This window comes from Cricetulus griseus, chromosome 6, assembly GCF_003668045.3.
Source record: "Cricetulus griseus strain 17A/GY chromosome 6, alternate assembly CriGri-PICRH-1.0, whole genome shotgun sequence".
In the NCBI taxonomy this organism is placed as follows: Eukaryota; Metazoa; Chordata; class Mammalia; order Rodentia; family Cricetidae; genus Cricetulus; species Cricetulus griseus.
In genome coordinates, this window is record NC_048599.1 from 130,377,454 (window position 1) to 130,398,579 (window position 21,126).

The 21,126-nt window shown below is 37.5% G+C and overlaps 1 protein-coding gene across 1 annotated transcript in view; it reads right to left on the reverse strand.

Annotated features, from left to right (window-relative positions):
• LOC100771448 (kynureninase) overlaps positions 1–21,126 on the reverse strand; it is a 146,051-nt gene that overhangs the window by 57,326 nt on the left and 67,599 nt on the right. The window contains exons 8-9 of the mRNA XM_035446822.1: positions 5,616–5,714; positions 4,428–4,501 (exon numbers count right to left, since the gene is read on the reverse strand). Coding sequence (XP_035302713.1) covers positions 4,428–4,501; positions 5,616–5,714 — 173 coding nt within the window. The remainder of the gene's footprint in view (positions 1–4,427; positions 4,502–5,615; positions 5,715–21,126) is intronic.

A 21,126-nucleotide genomic window follows, 5' to 3' on the forward strand; every position in this document is an offset into this window, starting at 1 on the left:
CTAGCACCTATGTAAAATTTTCTGAGTGATAGTACACACCTGTAAACCTAGACTTGTGGGGCAGAGATAAGGGGATACTGGGAACTTGTTCACCATGTAGCCTTGCCCAATCAGTGAGCTTCAGGTTCACTGATAAAGTCTGTCTCAAAACATAAGGAAAAGAACAACTGAGGAGAGATGAGAAATCAGCATCTGGCCTTCACACTTAGATATAGATACATGTGCATGAAACAATCCCACACATGTACCACACATGGACACACACACACACACACACACACACACACACACACACACACACACACACCAAAAACAGTGTAGTTAAAAATGTGTGTAGTATTCTCATAAAACGTACTTTATACTCTTCTCTGAAGATTTGGGATATAGAGAACTATTTAATGTACTGACAACAATATATTTAAATACAGGTCTGACTAAATAGCTGTCCAAAGAAAAAGCACTCTTTAATTTTAGAAGCTTGAAATCTTGAAGAGACTTCAGACATGATTAAGTAACCCACAGAAAATGATCTTCTATTTCTAGGATTAATATGCAGAGGTTTGCAGAAATGGGAGGTGCTCCAAGGCCTACTAATTCTCCTGTAATTTCTTTAAAGGTTAAATCATTGAGCAAGTAGCAAAGGGATGAAGGAAACTAACCAACAGTACTGCATCATGTAGTGGCATTCCTGATGCTCATCCAACACATTCCAGGACAAACACAAATAAGATGCAGGACTTTATTTGTTTATCTCCACACTAGATAAAAATGAAAGGCACATAATGAGTTCCCTCATCAAATAAAAATGCACAAATATGCTGGTATATTGTAAAACATGAAAAGAGCTGTATAAAGCATGCAAGTATTACCTTGCAATGCCATTGTTCATTGTTCAGCTCCTTTAGGTTTCATGGATTGTAAAGTCTTTCAAGAGAGAAGATATTCCTTACAAGGTATCCTGTGACACTGGCAGCATTAAATGTCGAGGCAATTTGAATAACAACACACTTGGGCCTCTATTAAACTTTATTATATTGATAATAAATAAGAAGTTTTCTAATGTATAACTTTTCCAACAATATTTTCTTTATTTACAAGTTAGAATAAAGAGACAAAGGAAAGACAGTTACGGGATCCAAATGAACAAGATATGACCAAATTCCCAGGCTCTATATGAAGTGGAAGGACAAAGGAAATAGAGAAGGAAAAGGCCAATAAGAAAAAGAGAACTCCTGCCTCTTCTCATACCCAATGGAGGCTGAGGGTAGGGCCATGGTGCTACCCACTACAAGTCTTACTTAGCTTAAATAAATTAAAGCAAAAACAAAGCAAAGCAAAACAAAACAAAACCCAAACAACAACAACAACAGCAAAACCCCAAAACAGGGTCCTTAGGAATAAACAGGGCAGATTAAGTTTCTGGAAGCCTTGTGCTAGGCCTTGGCCCTTTCCTACCCCTACCTTTGCTCCACCTCCATCATTCTGAAAGATTCCACATCTAAGAGGTCATTGCCAGTAGGTCTGGGGAATTCAATCTTATTTTGCTCATGTCCCTACTTCAATGAATGTCCTTGTATTCTTCTTCCTTATACAGCCATATCTCCCATAGCTATGTCTGAGAATAAGTATCACAACACGGAGTTCAGTATTGGGGCAGCGTGTTTAAGGGGTTTGGCACTTCCTACCCCAACTGTCTCTTACCCTGATTGAAACAAAATGAATGGTATCACAAGGAGATGAAGATGGGGATCAGGAGCTAAATCTGGGGCTGGAATTGCAGAGACACTGGGACTTGCAACACAGTGGCCTTGCTTCACACTCACCGTCTTGAGAGGCTGTTTGGTCAGTTGGGTTGTCCACTGACATCTTAACTGCATCTGTAGTTCCTACTTCTCCAAAGCTAGCTCTTTTTGGCCATTCCCAAAGGGTTTTGTTCCTTCCTTCCTTCCTTCCTTCCTTCCTTCCTTCCTTCCTTCCTTCCTTCCTTCCTTCCTTCCTTCCTTCCTTCCTCCCTCCCTCCCTCCTCCTTCTCCCCCCTTCTTCCTTCCTTCCTTCCTACCTCCCTCCACTCTCCCTCCCTTTCTTATTTGTGGAGTTTTTTAAATTTAGAAACAAACTTATTTTACATATCAATCTGTGTTTCTTCTCCCTGCCATCCTCCAATGTCCCCCACCAACCCTCCCATCCCACCCTCCATCCACTCCCCAGGGAGGATGAGGCCTTCCATGGGGGACCATCAGAATCTGTCACATCATTTATTGCAGGGCCTAGACGCTCCCCTGTGTATCTATGCTGAAAGAGTACCCTCCAAGGGGAATGGGCTCCCAAAGTCTACTTGTGCACTAGGGATAAATACTGTTTCCACTGTCAGAAGCCACATAGACTGCCCAGGCCTCCTAACTGACACCCATGTTCAAGAGGCCTGGTTTAGTCCTATAATGGTTCTTCAGCTGTCTGTGAGTTCCCACTTCCTCAGGTCAGCTGTTTTTGTGGGTTTCCCCAGCATTCTCTTGATGGCTTTGCTCATCACTCCTCCCTCTCTACAACTGGATTGTGGAGGTGTTTTTTAAAGTTGTTTCTTTTATACATTTTGAGATTATAATACACTATTTCCTCCTTCTTTCTCCTCCCTCCAAATCCTCCCATATATCCCTCCTTGCTCTCTTTCAAATCCAAGGCTTCATTTTCATTAATTGTTGTTACGTGTGTGTGTGTGTGTGTGTGTGTGTGTGTGTGTGTGTGTGTGTGTCTGTGTCTGTGTGTCTGTGTGTAGGGGTGTGGCCACTTGGTATTTTATAGTCATTTGGTGCACTCATTGTTTCCCATGGATTTAATGGTATAAGGCTCGAACATTTCTTTCATAGCCACGATAAAACAGTGCTCAAGCTAAGTGTACACACCTTATAAGTTTCAAAATCAATCCCAATTGCTTCTAGATTTGAGTCACATAAAGAGGGCTCCTCAGCTTCAGTGACATGTGTGGTTCAACCCTGATTCTTTTTTTTTAATCATTTTTTATTTGAATTAGAAACAAGATTGATTTTCATGACAATCCCAGTTCCCTTCTCCCTCCTATCCTCCCCTACTACCCCCCAACTAAAACCCTACCTTTCACCTACCCTTTCTTCTATTCTTTCCCTGACTCAACCTTTCTGCTCCCTCATGACCTCTCCATCCTTCCTCTTCCTCCCTTCTCATTCTTGTAGCTCCCTTCCCTCTCTTCCCATGCTCTCAATTTGTTCAGGGGATCTTGACCCTTCCCCCTTCTCCAGGGGACCATATATGTCTCTCTTAGGGTCCTCCTTGTTTACTAGCATCTCTGGCAGTGTGGATTGTAGGCTGGTAATCCTTTACTCTATGTCTAAAATCCATATATGAGTGAGTAGATATCTTGTTTGTCTTTTTGTGATTGTCAACCCTGATTCTTTACAGGTAATATTGATATGCATGCTCAACTGCCTTTGCTCACTATAGCTCTTGGGCCTGCTCTTTTCTTGCCCCTCTGAATCTTAATAAATGGGTAAGAGAGAGGGGCTGTCTCTGTGGCCTCCTTGTGTATCTTGTAGTTACTTCTTTCTGAAGGTCCAAAGCCAGGGTGGACTAGAGTAGCAGTGTTGCCACCCCCACTGCCACTTGCTTTTTTCTTACATTTCTTTGGGTAAAGGGTCAAGATAGCTGAGACCTCTCACCATCTTCATCAATCCCAAGCTGGGCTTGATGTTTTCTGTCTTCTTGTTCTTCCATTTTTCATTGTTTTCTCCCTTCAGCTTGGGCTTAGCTATTGGGCCCTGAGATAGGACAGCCAGTTTTTCATGTACTGACTGAAGCTGCTTCTCAAGTTCTGCCAAGCAATGATCACTTCCATTCTTCCTCCACTTTTCCTGCTGCTCCTTCTCCTATTCCCCAGAGGAGGAAGAGCTCTCAGTCTACTGCCTTTACTCTAAAGATGATGACCAGCTTAGAGGGCAAAGCAATTGAGACTTGGTAAAAGTCCTGATTCCAGTGGCTCATCTGGCACGCTGGCAATTGGGGAACTCAAACACAACCTGTAACTTTCATGTCATGGCCACAGCATTGTGGTTGATTTGTGTGGAGGGCCAAATTGTATTTATAGCAATTGGATAGCTGAAGCAACACATTTAGAAAATATAACTTTCCAGAGGACTTTTGCCTTAAACTATTGGCTCTACATGATTGCAAGAACTCACTTTGCACTGAAGATTTCTTTTTTGATTAAACTTCTCATTCAACCAATTGAAGTCTCTGGAAAGCATTTATTTCTGATAAGGCATGGCACTGTTAATGGAGTGGTAAAATAATTATAATCTACTCCAGCTCCTGTTCATGAGCAATTTTAGAAATGTTTAACATCCTAGGAATGCACACCGATTTGTTCAAAGCAGAATAAAAGCTTGGATGCTACTCACGCAGGCTTGATTGTATGAGCATGTTTCTCATGGACGAAGGCACCAGCCAGACCTCCAGCTCCTGAATTTAAATACTGGAAAGGAAGTGAAATTTTATGGGTTTACTTGAATACATGAGAAAAATATAAACACTGTTTTCATTTTCCCCTCCTTTAAATAAGCCCATAACTTCTGACCAGTTCAAAATGTGTGATTATTTGAGCTTGGGCACTGAAACAGATTATCAGGTCTTACTGTTAAAAGAAAAATAAATGAAAAATATTACTAAGTTGAAAATATGAAGCTATATTATTTTTCTTATTATTGCATCAGGAGGGTAGGGCAGAGTGAGGCTCTGGAGAGCCTTGCATGTATAGCTGCTTAGATAGTCTGCTCCTCTCCTGAAGGCCAATGAATCCCAGCAACAGAGCAGATATAAACAGATGCAAGAGGCTGTTGTCTGAAAGTGATCTGTGGTTCATTTAATATGCTAACACACACCCCTATGGGGGAAACATAAGATGGCCAAATACATGCTTGTGAGGCATGAAGTTGTATGTAGAATTACATTTAACAGATAAAACATACATGGAATGCTAAAAAAAGAAAGGAGCCCAAAGCTGCAATTCCCATGGAGTTGGGCCTTTTGAACTACTAGGCTCTTTTTGCTCTTGCATAATTCCTACCTAGAAAATTAACTTTAACACACAGCCCTGCTTCTGTGGCTCTTCATGTGTCTGTGTTCAATTCTTTCCTTCAGATCATGAGAGTCAGGAAACCTCCAGAGGTGTCCACAGGATGCCTAGTATCACTAGTTAGTAGGTAGCAGGTAAACTAATGGTTCACTGATTTCAAAGGGTTTGTTCAAATGCTCTGTGTCAAAACTCACAGTCCAAGAATTTTACTTTTATACATAGAGATATTGTACTTAGTTTTCATATCCTCAAAATCAAAAGGCCTTAATCAGTAAGAATTAAGCTCTAAGAGTGGAATCTTTTCTCTACACTTAATTTACTTTCACAGTAGCCTGGAAATTTAATGAATAAATTTTCTACAGTTGTGGGAATAATAGAACTAAATTATTTTTCATATTATTCTATCATATGACTTTAGAAAACCCAGGACTGACAGAAATAGAATGTTCATCATGGACCAAGGTTTTTGATTATATTAAAATCATTGTGGAATAAAAAGATACCAGACATTAACCTTGTATGAGCACCAGCAAGCAAAGTCAACGCCCCAGTCATGTAAGTGGAGTTCAATGTTCCCAACTGCATGTGCTAGATCAAAGCCAACAAAACAGCCCTAGAGAAGAAAATAACAAGATTTCATTGGTTTAATGATTAGAAGCAGTAAGGACAAGTATTGCAAGTCTTTTGTAACATTGTTGAACAGTAACAGTTCCCTCTCTGATAGCTCAGCTCAATACATTTGTCCCATAACTCCTTATCACCTTAAAATGAAAGAATGAAAAATGCTACTCCAAGCAAATGTATCTACAAACAAGCATGTATCACTGTCATAATGTCTGACAAAATATAATTTGAACCAAAACTAATCAGAAATGTGAAAGCCAAAACTTTGTAATGATTAATGGAACAATCAATCAAGGGAACATCATTGTTCTAAACAGATATGCCCTGGACATAGCTACACCTAATTTCATAAAATAACTAACTACTACTGGAGATAAAGTCACATATTAACCTCCAGCACAATAGTAGAGGTGACTTCAATACCTAACTCTCAAAAATTGGCAGGTCATCCCCACAAAAAAATAAAGAAAAATAAATAAATAAATAAATAAAGGAATACCTGAGTTAAATGAAATCATAGATCAAATAGAGTTAATAGATATCTACAGAACATTGCATCCAAACAGTGCACAATGCACATCATATATTAGGACACAAATCAGATATAACAAATACAGGGAATTTTGAGTAATTCCTTGTATTCCATCAGACTACAATACATTAAGACTACAAAGGCAAGAAAACCTCTTGAAAAACACAAACACAGGGTTATTAAACAATACACTATTTAACATTGAGTGAGTCCTTGGGAAAAAAATCATTCCTATAAGAAAATAAAAATGAAAACACAACATCAAAACCAATGGGAGTGAAGTTTGTAGCTCTACATGCCCACATAAATAAATCACTAGGTTTGATGCTTTTTGTTGGTTTAGGTTTTTTTGGTCATTTTTTTAAAAAGAGAAAGAACATGAAGTTGGGTGGGAGAAATCTGGAAGAATTTGTCAGAGGAAAAGTATTATATATATATATATATATATATATATATATATATATATATATGATATTTAAAAAGTGAAGTAAAGGAAAGGCAAGAAAGAGAGAAAAATGAAAGGCAGGAAGGAAGGAAGGAAGGAAGGAAGGAAGGAAGGAAGAAAGGAAAGAAACCAGAGATCATAAATCAATAAATTATTGATGCACTTAAGTTCTGGAAAAAGGAGAACAGGCCAAACCTCAAGTAGCAGAAAGAAAGCAATTTTTAAGATCAGGCCAGAAATTCATGACATGGAAAACAAAATAAACAATACAAAGGATCCATAAAGTGAGCAGTCAGTTCTTTGAAAAGATAAATAAGATTGACAAGGCCTTAGTCAAACTAATCAAATAGAAAAGAGAAAAGATCCAAATTAATAAAATAAGTGATGAAAGGGGACTCATTACAGCAGTTACCAATGAAATTTAAAAAACATCAGGTCTTTTCTTGAAATACATTCCAGTGAGTTGGAAAATATGAAAGCTGGCAAATTTCTAGATGCAAAAGAATTCCAATATTAAACCAAGATGAGGCAATTCACAACTGTCTGTAATTCCAAGATCTTACATCCTCATGTAATATCAATGCATATAAAATAAAATGATAAAAAGGAGATGGATTAAACAATAATAACAACAACACCAACCACAAAAACAGAAAAGAACAAAGAAAACACCAAATAAAATACACCAGGAAAACCAGATGTTCTCCAGTGAGGCGGTGATAAGCCAGGTTCTCTTCAAATGTGTCTATTTATAAAGTTGAATTAATAAACAAATACTAAACACAAAATGAGGAAGAATACCAAATTAAGGAAGAAAACCAAATAGCTGTTTTTCTCCAAATATTTCTTCTTTCTTTTCATCTTTTCCTCATTTTTTCCCTGAAAATTTCAAACTTCTCTGTGTTAGCTAGGGGTGATTTGGGTGACATCACATTGTACTTTTGGAAGGAGCTCCCTCAATAGTCTTCACCCTGTCATTTCTTTCCACTGTATCTAAGACTTGTCCTGGATATTTACATGCTGGGCATTTATACGAACTGTATGGGGACTCAGTGTACTGCATGATCAGTCCTTATGTTTGTTTTCCCACTGATCCAATAAAATTCATTCCATCCTAAGAATAAGTGTGTTTTTCTGGGCTTCCCCTTCAAATGCTTATATATCATGAAGTTTGTGATAGACAAAGGCCAGAGTAAAACACAGAATTAGATATTGGAGGAAAAGTGTCAAATCCTAGCAAATTAACAAAGCTTCTAAAAACAGAAACAAGCCAAATGCCTGTGAGTGAATGTTCTGAAAACAAAATGAATAACCTTGAACTAAATGTTTCAGAAACAAACAACAACAACAAATGCAAATAGAATTCAAACAGAATAGTTTCCCAACTACCAACTCAAAACAAACTAGTGGATCATCCACTGGTGTAAGGAAAGTCCACCCTCCAGAAAGATGTCACCAATATCCACCCAATGAGGCAACACCAGGTATTATTTTCTTCTTGGGTCTCTAGGGGAGTTGAAAGCTAGGTAGTTATAGTTTTCCTTATTTACTAGACTCAGTAAGGAAACTCACTAAAGAAATGTAAAGTATGAACCTTTGAGAGACATTAAAAGATAATTTGATAATGCAAATTCAAATAGAAAGTTAGGTACAAGACTTTGAACTAAACAAGATAAAATAGATAATGAAGTATTTCCTCTGAATTCGTTAAATCCAAATGGTCTAGATATTTTCTCTGAATTTGTCAAATGCAAATGGACTAGACATTGTTGATGTAATTATCACCTTACATATTGTATACACTTATTGTATATAGTTACTCTTTTGTTAGTTGTAGCCTTCCTTTTGTATTAGAGAAAAAGGGGAATTGTGGTGACATATTATTTATGATTTATTAAAGTTTGCCTGAAGATCAGAAAAGCAAAGCAGCCAGTCACTAGCTCTTACCTCTAACTCAGTTAGGACCAAAGGGGTGGTGTTCAAACTGTTCCCAACATCACTTATATTTATTCAGACTGCTATGCTCTCCTCAATGTGGGTAGATACTAATTCTCAGACTAAATGCCTTTACCTTTCATACCTCTCAAATCCTGGGATTAAAGACGTGAGCTCTGATTCCCTCTCTAGTAGCCTCCAGTAGCCCAGGGTGGTCTTGGACTCAGAGTTCATCTGCTTTTCTCCTGAGTCCTGGGATTAAAGGTTTGTGCACCCCTTTCTAGTTTTTATAACTTCTGGGATTAAAGGTATGTATTACCCCTGCCCGATATCTATGGCTTGAGGCTGGCTTTGCTTTCTGAATCATCAGGAAAGCTTAATAAATCATAAATAATATATCACCACAACTAGGCAACTGTGCATGAGAGGCTCATGCTAGTAACTGACACAGATGCATATTACTCCTGCAGTGAGGTGTATCATCCTTGGGGGTCCCATGTCGTGTGCCCAGAACTGTGGATACAAAAACATAGCTCCTGCCAGAAAGGGAATAAGAGGCATTTCATTTGAGATGCAAATGTGCATGATAATTTTCAAGGAGACAGATTCAGTTTACCGCAAATATACCATGTCCAGTGTGGCAGAACTTTCATGAAGTACACTAAAAGAACAAAAGAAAGTCATAAACCATGTCCCTTCTCAAGTACATCCATAGAAATATCAAGTTGTTAAAGCAAAATGGAGAAGTCTCTGTAATGGGCCCCAAGTGTTATCTGATGACATTCTAAGTTTATGGGCTGAGGAAAGCAATTAGTTTTGTTAGCACCTTCCCAAATTATTCCACCTGATAGTCACAAGAATGCCAGGCCGCCCACAGAGGTGAACAATGAATGGCTATTAAGGAGACTAAAGACAGCCTAAGATAATTGTGCCCCAAACCTACCACATCCAAGCTATCCAAAATCACAGATGTTCTAATCAGTCACTAATCTATTCAGCTTTATGGAATTCTTAACACAGGTGTGGTTTTTATTCTTGGAAATTCAGTTCACAAAACTAAAATTATTGTAACTTGGATGCATCTATCATTTCACAAAAGGAAAACCTTATCCATAATACTTAACTGGCCTTGTTGCTTTCTTTCAAGGTAGAGAGATGAATTTGTACAATTAATCTTACACTCAAATTGAGGATCGTATAGCATATAAGCAAGACATTTTCTACGGTAGTGCATCTTTTGAGAGAGACTGGAAAGCAAGACAGTTAATCCACAAGAAGAAGACTTGGAGATCATCAGAATCTAGCCTCATAGATTCATGACCAGGCTTAATAGACAGGCACATTTGTTGCTGTGTGCATTGTGAGATACACATATGACTGAAATTCTGTGTGAATAAATAACAGAGATCTTGAAATTGAAATCATCTTTCTACTCACCATATTTCTAATTAGAGAAACAATTTTTTAATGAAAGAATTTTCAAGCTCATCTTTTTACACATTTTTAGAATAGAATTCATCCTTCTTAGAAAACTCAAGTAATACAAAAGTCTGTACTTTATTTCATTGTGAATTATTTATAAAGTATGGACTGTGAAGAAGGTACCAAGTTCACCTACTGGATCCCGTTATTAATGCCCTGTGGTCACAGATATGGCATCATATCAGAGAACCACCCCAGGCTCCCACAGTACACTTTATTGAATGTACAATTCTTTTGTATGGATGGCAGAAAACATAAATTATTAAAGTAGGTACTACAGCAAGATCCAACCTTGAGTGTGATGGCCACAGTGTAATTTTACAGAAGTGTCGCTAGATGGCAGCATTTTAAAACAAAGCCACAGAACACAGCCTTCTATCAGGAATCCTTCCCTCAGCTGTTTCCATTATTTTACAAATGAGAGTAGGTATCTTGAGATGCAAAGTAGAAAACCCAAAGTTTGCTTGCCTCCTTCCCACAATTTTTAAAATAAAAAAAAACTTACAAAAATTTGACACATTTTTACTCAAATTGACCATAGATGGTTATTGAGTATGCATTGTGTACAGAAGCACAATACCTTACTTTCTAGCCATCCTTGAACAATTCTAGTAATTTATTTATTAAACAATGCAAACTCTCCCAGTCTGCCTTTTTCCAGTGAATTTTCCAAACCCCAGATTTGACAGCACCCTGCTCTCCCTCTGAAACACCCCTGTTAAAATGAGAAGCTTGTTGTATTAGTTGATGCTATAGCTCTTGAGAATCTCTCAACTTTTCTATCTACCCCATTGCTTGAACTTAGACTTTATCCTTGATACACTTTCCTACCTTATTTTGATGATATCATGATTGTAGAGTTCCTCAAAGTTCAGGGGTTGGAAGCTTCACTCTGAAATTCCTATGCAAATGACATTCAGAGGTAGGACCTTTGGGTAGTAGTAAACATTAGCTGAAGTCACTATGCCCCACCACAGGGCATTACTGAGTATAAGGGAACTAAAGTTTCATCCGTGCTCTGCTTCCCAAGTGATATCCAACGCCAGAGTATGATGGCCTCAGAAAGGACACTTCCAAGAATCCCAGGGTTTGCTCTTGAACTTACCAACCTTTAGAACCACAAGTTAAATAAAACAGCATTCCTTTATGAATTACCCAATCTATATTATTCAGGTATAGACACAGGAAACAGATGGGACTGAGTGGCTCAGATATGTTCACAAGATAACATTTAAAGATGAGCTCCATTCTCAACACTTTCCCCCTATTTCTATATTCTTATGCAAATGTCCAATTTTATTGTTTTATACAATAAGTAAAAATGTTGTTAAACAAGTAAGCAAAAAAAAATAAACAAATAAAATCATCAACTGCCAATGGATATCCTCTTATTTGATGTTGGATTTTCTTATTTAGTAGTTCTTATTCACACTCATAGACACTGCAATATAGCTAGATGTGAGATCCAAAAAAATGAATGAGAGTGCAAACATCTTGGGATACTGCAAGCATCCTAAGATGCTTGGGAAAGGGGGAGCTCCCTGAGCTACAGAAGGAACATGCTAGTAGTTAAGACCCATGCAAGTCAAAAGTATAAAAACTGTCCAGAATTAGCATTGACCATCTTCTTGCTGGCTTTGCCACTTCTGGACTCAAGGAGCTTCATGGCTTCCACAGTGGTATGTCATCTTTCACTTTCCTAAAAATCACAGGTTTGTCATGCAACCATCCAGTCTTGGCAGGGAAATCAAAACCTAGGAGTCATTTGTGTTTGGTTCAGTATTTGCCATTGGCAAGATCTCAGGACCTGTTTGTTTCAGGGTGAAGTCCTCAACCTCAAATTACTTGCAGCCAGTGCCATTATGGAATATGATGTCACCTCTTTGGTACATGAATTCTGAAGTAATTGTGTGAAGAAAATGATCTGTGACAAACAATTTCTTTTCCTCCAAGGCTCAGAGATGGAAAGTTTTCTGCTGTCTTTAGAACTCTGCTGAAAACAGCTCAAAGCAGACATGGCCCAAGGGCTCCCTATCCACCTCCAAAGATGTTAATATTGGTGAACATGGTACAGTTGACCAAGGTTTACAGCAAGTAGCTACAGGGGACAGGGTCATCTGAAAACCTCAGACGCTGGACTGTAAAGAAGATGTTTTGAGGTTTGTTCTTGTAGTTTTAGTATATGATATTTTCTCTGAGGGCATCTTTTAAAATGGAGTCTTTTAGGCAAAACTGTAGTTCAAAATGTTCTAAATCACTATCAATTAAATATGAAATACCACGAGTTTGTTTTTTAAATCATCTTTAACACAGCACTAATAATATTTGTGATCAGTGAAGTCAAATGCAGCACAGGGTTAATGCTGACATCTCCAGAACGGAAAGTGCAGTCTCTTCAGAATTTATTAAATGAATTATAGAATGATATAACTGAAGGGGTTTGGAATACTCGTTCTGATAATTTTAAAAGTTCTGCAGTGTGTTTACTCCTTACTGCTTCTTAGTGTGCTTCTTCTTCCCTCAGAAAAGCTATCTGAATTATGCAGAACATGATACAAGACAGATATCTATAGTAATTCTTGGGGCTGGTATTCACCAAGTGTGCATATATGTTTTCATAAGGGTTGTCAAAATCATAAATGAGGTGGGCAATAGCCATTGTGCAAAGCCAGCTGAATTCCAGCTTACAGATGTGGCCTTCTGATTCTTGTTGCTACTCAGAAGGGTGATCCCATCCATTGGTAAAACCAACCACTGAGTGTTCACTGAAAGCGCTGGGCCAGAGTCCATGGAATGAGATACGTCTATCTCCAGTGTCATGAAAATTGTACTAGGTGTGTCCAGAGTCTGCTCAGTTCCTTTGAGACTAATTGTGGGTACTTGTGATGTGCCTGTATGAGCATCTCTTCTTATCAGACACCTTACATAAGAGTTAAGTCTGAGAATTCTAAACATCCTTCTTTACTTGACTCAAAAGTCCAGGTAACACTGTACACCTAATTAGGAACACACTCTTATAAGAAAAAAAATGTGATGATAAAATTTGTTTTAAAACACATAAGAAAGTTTCTGTGTATATGTACATGTGTATGCATGTCTGTGAACACACCACTTTATAGAGAAATACAGCTATATGGTGGATTAACATTAACAGGTTGGCTAGGTAACTCTGATGTTGGGTTTTGCAATGAGGTTCACAGTTAGAAATCTGCTGTATTACTAGAGAGGGGTGGGAATGGAATAGAGGATGGGAGATAAAAAGTTTTCTTGCCACAGTATTGGAACATTTAATTTCCAAATTCACACACTTGTAAAGAGTCACAATCATACACAGACACCAATTAAAAACAGAAACAAAAAACAAGATCTGACTAGATGTGGTGGTTCACACCTTCAATCCAGGTATTCAGGACACTGTAAATTGGAAGCCAGCCTAGTACATAGCAAGTTTCTGGTCAGTCAATATTACACAGTGAAATCTTGTTTCCAAAATGAATAAATAAGTAAATCAACATAAAAGCAAGCCAGCAAGGAGATGTCTAAGAGGGGCTCCTATTGTCCCACTATATCTGTCAATCATCCCAGCCTGGAAATTCACAAAATACTCATATTTATCCAGACCAAATTTACCAAGACTGTCAGATGTCTTTACTCTTTCTGGTTTCATTTTATTTCAGCTATCTGGTTATGGACAGGAATTAGGATTATCTTGTATTTTAAGTGTACTTTGTCCTAAATATCATTTAGTTCTATGGGTAAGAATTTTTTCTGAACAGTACCTAGGGTTATCTATTCTATTCTAGTATAGATTGTAAGGCCAGTCAGTCTGGTATGTAAATAGCTCAGTGGGAACAGCAGCTCTTCACTAATAACACAAAAGTGAAAACAGTGAGTCTAAAGGGATGAGGCATAGTCTTTTTCATGCAACGACAGACACAGTTTTTAGGAGTCAAGGTGCATTGCAAAATAACTCAGCGTGCAAGTTCTCTGTTAGCAGAACTCTGCTAGCCAAGGCTGTTTTAGTCCTTAGGCTCTTGTAAGGAATATAGAAGATGGAACTACAAATAATGTGCATTATAGAAAATAAATCCACACAATCTTTTATCTCAGAAGAGAGCTGCCCAATGATGAATTCTAAATGCCAATATTGAAGGTCAGTAGCAAACTGGAATAGAATGATAGAAGCTGGGATAATATTCCAAATAGCCACCCCAAGATTGACGTATGATGATTTCAAATGAGATATTTTTAATGCATAAGTGCATAGTAACGAGGTAACACTTAACTCTACTCACTAAATTGATTTCACAGTTCCCTTTGTCCCAGATGTATTGATTGATGGTACTTAAGCAATGTAATTGCTGAGGAGACAACAGTCCCTGATAAAGTGAGCATTGCTCTGTGACTTGCCTGTCCCAGAGAGCTTAATTTTAAAGATAAGAAATCCAGTAAGAGAGTTTGGAATAAAAAAGGAGTTTGTCATGAGAAAAGGGATACACAAAAATGAAAGGACTTACTGCAGTCGAAACAATGCTTTATCATGTTTGATGATGCATGGTTTAGAAGCCAGCACTTGGGAGATGGAAGTAGAAGGGTTGCGAAGTTTGAGACCAACCCAGAAAAATTCCAACTCAAAAAACGTATTTATTCTTTGAAATCTGCATGAAATTGTAATGGCTGTTTCTACCATCTGATCTTTATATTTTGCTTTGTGTTGAAGGATAAGTATAAAAATGAAAGTAAGGAAATCCTTATGGACTAGTTGACTTGTGAAAATTAAAGCAACATACTATGTGTATTTCCTTAGAATCAAGCTGCTTTCACATACAGCATAATACCCCATGATATAGACAGTTTTTAAAAGTGAGGTTATTTGTGACTGTTGTCACCATGAAGCAAAATGCTCCATTGAAAGAAAGCATCAAGTTGTCAAATATAGCAATGGGGATGAAATGATGGAGAGAAAGAAGTACACACAAACCCACAAAAGGCTTGCATTTAGCTGAAATCCCTAGAACACCAAACGTGGATAAGGAAACTTGAGATTCGGAAGGTGGCCAAGCTATCACAACAACACTTAGAGCCTTTCTGATTGCCATTATTTTTTTTCTCAGCAAGATCTCCTTTACATTCTTTTGATATGAACATCTGTGCAATCTACATTATCTTTTAAATTTCTGTTTTCCAGAAGTGGGATTGACATAATCAGAGACACCTTGGTGTAAAGTGGTAAGTACTAATTAGTATGATGGCTCTGTTTCTTATTTGTGAGAAGAGAAACAAAAGAAGGTGAGAGCTTCTGAATTGAGAATGGAGTCCCTCATCCATCATACTGTCCAAATTGTAAAAAATTAGAGCATACATATGTGCAAATTTTGCCATCTTGGTCTGGCTTGACTTCATGAGATACATTAGTGTATTTGTTATTTCCTTTGTCACTATTCAATGTTAAAAAACTAATGTTTCTATGTCTGTACACCCTGCCTAACTGAGTTCTTAAAAGAGAGTAGAGTTTCCCCATTTAGTCTTTTTCCCTTTAAAGCCAATCCTCACAAAAGTGAGAGGTCATCATACAGATGAAAGAACCAAGTTCATTGCGTGTGCTGTGCATCCCAGATCCAGTGAAGTGTCCAGGAACTTCCTGCTGCAAATCTACCCAGTGTTATGTAGCTCTCATCCAGTCCTATAATGGCTTGCACATCCTTTTAATTAGAAGGAACTCCTTCAGATACCACATAAAGCGCTAAAGAGATGCAGGTGCATAGATTATAATAGGCCTCTATCCAAAGCTGTTGTTAGCGGAGCAGTTGCACGAGATACACACCAGGAGTGGTGGAGAAACCATGCATTAAGATCTTTCTGTATGGAGATTGTATTTCTAAGGGTCTGAGAAGCAACTTCTGATTGCTGGCATTCATCAGACCCTTACCTCAAATATCTCTATTTTCTCTCATTGAAAAGTGGGTCTAACCTAAAACTCAAGAAAGGAGGTGATAAGAAAAGATATTTCCTCATTCTTACTTTGACTTTCATAAATGCTCAGACTTCTTTGCCACTGCTGGATTAATTTGAATGATTAAAAAACTTAGTCTAGTGAAAAGAGATCTTCCAGGCCAGCCATTGAAAAGATAGTTTTGATATCCTCCATAAGTAGATTCCATCAGCAACCTTCATTGCCCACTTAAGTGGGAGGGCAAGTGCTTTTTCAGAATCAGTTTTCTCATCTGAGCCATGATAAAAACTCACTAATGTTCTTATAACAAACACCTGAACTATAGTAGATTATCAGAAGTAGCTGCTATTATTCTAGTCCCACCTACAGAATGCATCCTTCCCTACAAATGGCCATCTCTTTAGTTCTTTTGTTAAAAATTGAACACTAAGACTGAACTATCTCAGTGATAAAGCATTTAGGTAGTATGAGACCCTGGATTCAATTCACAGTGTACAATGAGCCTGGCAAATCTGAAAATGAAAATGAATGGAAAGAAGAAGAGGGACATCTTTCTAGCATGTTTTAATGTGTCTATTTTAAAGAAATAAAGCAAAATAAATGCTGCTTGGAGAGGAAGAACCAAGGACTGGGGAGACAGGAAAAGCAAATTAATCCAGAAGCTCTGAAGCACATTATAATTTTCATCTTGAAACTTGTGTCTCACAATTTATGTCACTTACACTCCACTACTTAATGATCTTTCCAACCTTCTTTAGTGCTGGGCATATAATCTTAGGACACATGCATTCAAACAAGCACTCTACCAATGGCTGTACTTCCATTGACTCCTTTCCTCATTAAATCTCATGTGTACAAAACCAGGAAAATATAATGGACATAGTGACATCATATTCTTGCCTAATCATAGGACTGTATGACAAGATCTTACTAAAAATGAGCTTGTTTGATTTGTAAGAAAAATCTCTAGAGAAGGCTTTTGCCTTCCTGGGGCTTTTGCCCCAGGAATGAAAACAGGGCATTCACCTGTAAAGATTCTGTCATAGATACAAAAAAATTACTTTTACTGTTTCTTTTACATAGTAATGGCAACTCTATCTGGAGACGGCTCCTTCTTGATGTAAAAATCAAGAAATATTCTCAAAGACAATTATTGAATAATTTCTGTGCCAGTTTTAGTAATAAAATCCCCAACCAATTTTTCTTTTTCTGTTTTTAATTTGCACTAAATATGATGATGTTAGACTAAAATCTACACAATAAGGCTTGAAGAGACCTCTCATAAGTTTGTCCCATTACAGCCAATTTTTAAAGCTGCATATGGTGCTGCTTGCTTGCATTTCCAGGCTTCCTGCTGAGGCAGGAAGGTTAGTCTTGTGGTCAAACAGCTACACATCAGGACCCTGTTTTAGAAATACCAAAGTAGGTTCTGAAGAGATGTTTAGTAGTTAGGAACACTTGCTGTTCTTGCAAAGGATGTGGGTTTGGTGCACAGAACCAATGGGGAGTGGGGGGCTAAAAATCTTGAACTCCAGTTCCAGAAGATTCAAAGCCTATTTCTGACCTATGTGGGTACTAGACACCCCTGTGGTGCACATGATTACATGCAGGAAAAATGCTCACACACACAATAAATAAATAAATCTCAAAAAATGCCAAAAGAATGAAGGAGATTTCTTATAGATGATTTGATGGTTCTCATTTTTGGTCACTACCTTCCCATAGGTAGACTGTCTTTAGGTACATAAACATTCTATAACTCAACTAATTTTGAAGGTGACTTCACTAAGCTTATTTCCTTTAATAATTCACCTCAAAAAAAGAAATGGGAAGAGAAAATGACACAGGTGATTTCTGTATTTTATTTTTCTTTTTTTTTTCTGTGCCAGGAATCTTAGAATTCCACAGTCTTTTTTTATTGTTACAGTTGTAAATAAATTACAATGGGTATGTACATGGGTGTATACATTTTATGTTGGAATTCTTTTGTTTTTCATCATAACAGAGACAAAGCAGTCTTACTTGATTATTCAAGAGATAAGAAAACTGCAATAGTAGAGGGACAACCATAAGTCTTAGATAACTAATTATATAATTTGCATCATCTGAAGAAAACCCTCTGACTATAACATCTCCTTCAGGTGGTCCTGGAATTAGCAGGTAAATGAGGCTTGACATCAGAAAATTAGCTCTCTCTTATGCCTTTGATAGGAATGGCTGCAATATCACAAATCCTGATTGACAACTATGAGGTTTGCTTTTCCCAGATCTATAATCCTAAAACAACATCTGGAGTCTATAAAACTCTTCCACTGGGAATAAATTATTTTTATCTTGCATGGTCCACTTAATCAAGTCTTCCCGAGAGATTGCTTAGAAATAGCTCTATCATTTTAGATTCCTGGAAACTGATCCTCACACATTTATTTTGACTTAATAGTTTCTGGATTTCAAACTGGAGGATTTAAGAGTATGGATAATTTTCTGCATGTAGTGCAACAATCCTCTGCCATTCCAAAGACCAGTGTTAATGGCATATTCTGTTTAAATTTTACTTCTCTCCTTACTAAAACAAAAACTAATGTTCTGCTAGCCATCATTTTCTGTGGAGCCACATATTTTTTATTATCTAAAACATGCATATACACACTTACATATGTAGAGAAACGTATATTTTCAATTTTCTCTTCCTTAGATTCATTTGATAAAATTAAGTCTATATTGTACTTCAGGAATTCTTTGTCGAAACAATCTCTAATGATTATTTAAAACACATTTTATTATAATTGAGGGAAAGAAGATAAAAATGATTTCTCAAAAGATAAAAAACAGCTGGGTGGTGGTGGCACATTTCCATTCCTTCAATCCCAGCACTGGGGAGGCAGAAGCAGGAAGATCTCTGTGAATTTGAGACCAACCTGATCTACAAAAGCTAGTTCCAGGACAGGCTCCAAAGCCACACAGAGAAACCCTGCCTCAAAAACAAAAACAAAAACAAAAAAGATAAAAAACACACCGAAGTGCATCACAATGTCACAATGATAGTCATTATATTTTTGCAAAAACAATGTTATATTCTGTGATTCCACTCTAGTCCATTTTTACCCTTGAAGGTAGGAAGTTTCTTTCAAGAGTTATAATAGATCTGTCTTTTTAAATATCCAAAGCCCTGCAGTGTCTTGTCTGGGTCTTCATGGAGTACCTATGGCTTAGAAAAGGCTGCTTCTCACTGTGTCACCTTCATACACTGTCTTATTCTTTTTCACCTGATGTTCTCAAATTAGATTATATTGAAACATTCCTTCTTCATAAACCTATTAATGTTTTACAGTTCTGAGAATAGTCCCCATCAGAGATCCAGCCCTCACAGAGAAGGTCTTACCTGGATAATATCTGCTCATGTTGCTAGAACTGGTTTTACCTCATATTCTTTTATTTTCCCTTTTTAAAATTTAAATTAGAAAATAGTTTGTTTCATATGTCAATCCCAGTTCCCTCTCCCTCCTCTCCTCTCCTGTCCCCCACTAACCCCCTATACCATCCTCTTTCTGCTCCCCAGTGAGGGTGAGACCTTCCATGGGGGGAGTCCTCAAAGTCTGTCATATCATTTGGAGCAGGGCCTAGGCTCTCCCCTGTGTCTCTAGGCTGAGAGAGTATCCCTCTATGTGGAGTCAGCTCCCAAAGTCCATTCCTATACTAGAGATAAATACTGATCCACTGCCAGAGGCCCCATAGATTGCCCAGGTCTCTTAACTGACACCTATGTTCAGGGGGTCTGAATCAGTCCTATGCTGGTTTCCTAGCCATCAGTTTGGGTCCATGAGCTCCCTCCTTGTTCAGGTCAGCTGTTTCTGTGGGTTTCTCCAGCCTGGTCTTGACCTCTTTGATCATCACTCCTCCCTCTCTGTAACTGTATTCCAAGAGTTCAGCTCAGTGTTTAGCTGTGGGTGTCTGTTTGTACTTCCATCAGCTACTGAATGAAGATTCTAGGATGGCATATAAGGTAGTCATTATCAGGAAAGGGGTTTTAAGGTAGCTATTGCTTAGATTGTTAGTTGGGGTCATCCTTGAGGGAGCACCTCATATTTTTTAAGAATGTCACCCTGGCACACAATGCTTTATTACAAATTCCTTGTTTGAATTTTATTATTATAATTTACCACAAAATATTTACTGATGAGTGAAAGATATGAATATATGCCACTTGACTCTAGAGAATACAGTGACAAAATTATTGTATGTGCTTATAGTAAGATCCTCTCAAGTGAACTCCAACTTACACTTTCTTATAAAGATGGCTTAATAACAAATTTATTGAATACAAAAATATTGAATTTTTGTATAAGAGGTTAATTTTTGTTTATAAGAGTTCTATACATCATCAGGCAGGTAAGCACATAGTAATAAGTTCAAAGCTCAAGAAGCTAAGACAAGAGGATCATATCATGAATGTTAGTCAGGTCAGACTGGGCTACACAAAATGTACACACACATCATGCTAATTCATAATATGTAATATATACCCAAATAATACTATATATAAATAATATGTGTGTGTGTGTGTGTGTGTGTGTGTGTGTGTGTGCACATATGTGAGATGTGTAGTTGTACTTAGAAATAGCTGTCTCATTTAATGAACACCTTGTGGCAATGCTTTATGAGAAAAATGTATCATATTTTAAGAGACAGGAGCTTTTGCTGTACCTCACAGCCGTAATTAATAATATCCTTTGAAGTTGCTTAAGACTTAAGAGTACTACCCTACTGTGTGTTTTGCCCTGATTATTTAACTTGCCTTTAAGAGAAAAATATAACAACCTATCTTACTTGCTTTGGATTTTCCGTGTAATTAACATTCATACCCTAAACTAATACATAGGTGTAATCTCAGTTTATGTGTTTTTCCATGCTACTGATCAAAGATTAATGCCTATGTTTATACATGTGTTATGATAATCATTTGCTGAAAACAACAAATGAAAACTGAAAGTATCTTTATAAAATGAATATCCATCATAAATGTAAACAAACTACAGATAATGCTGTATAAACAA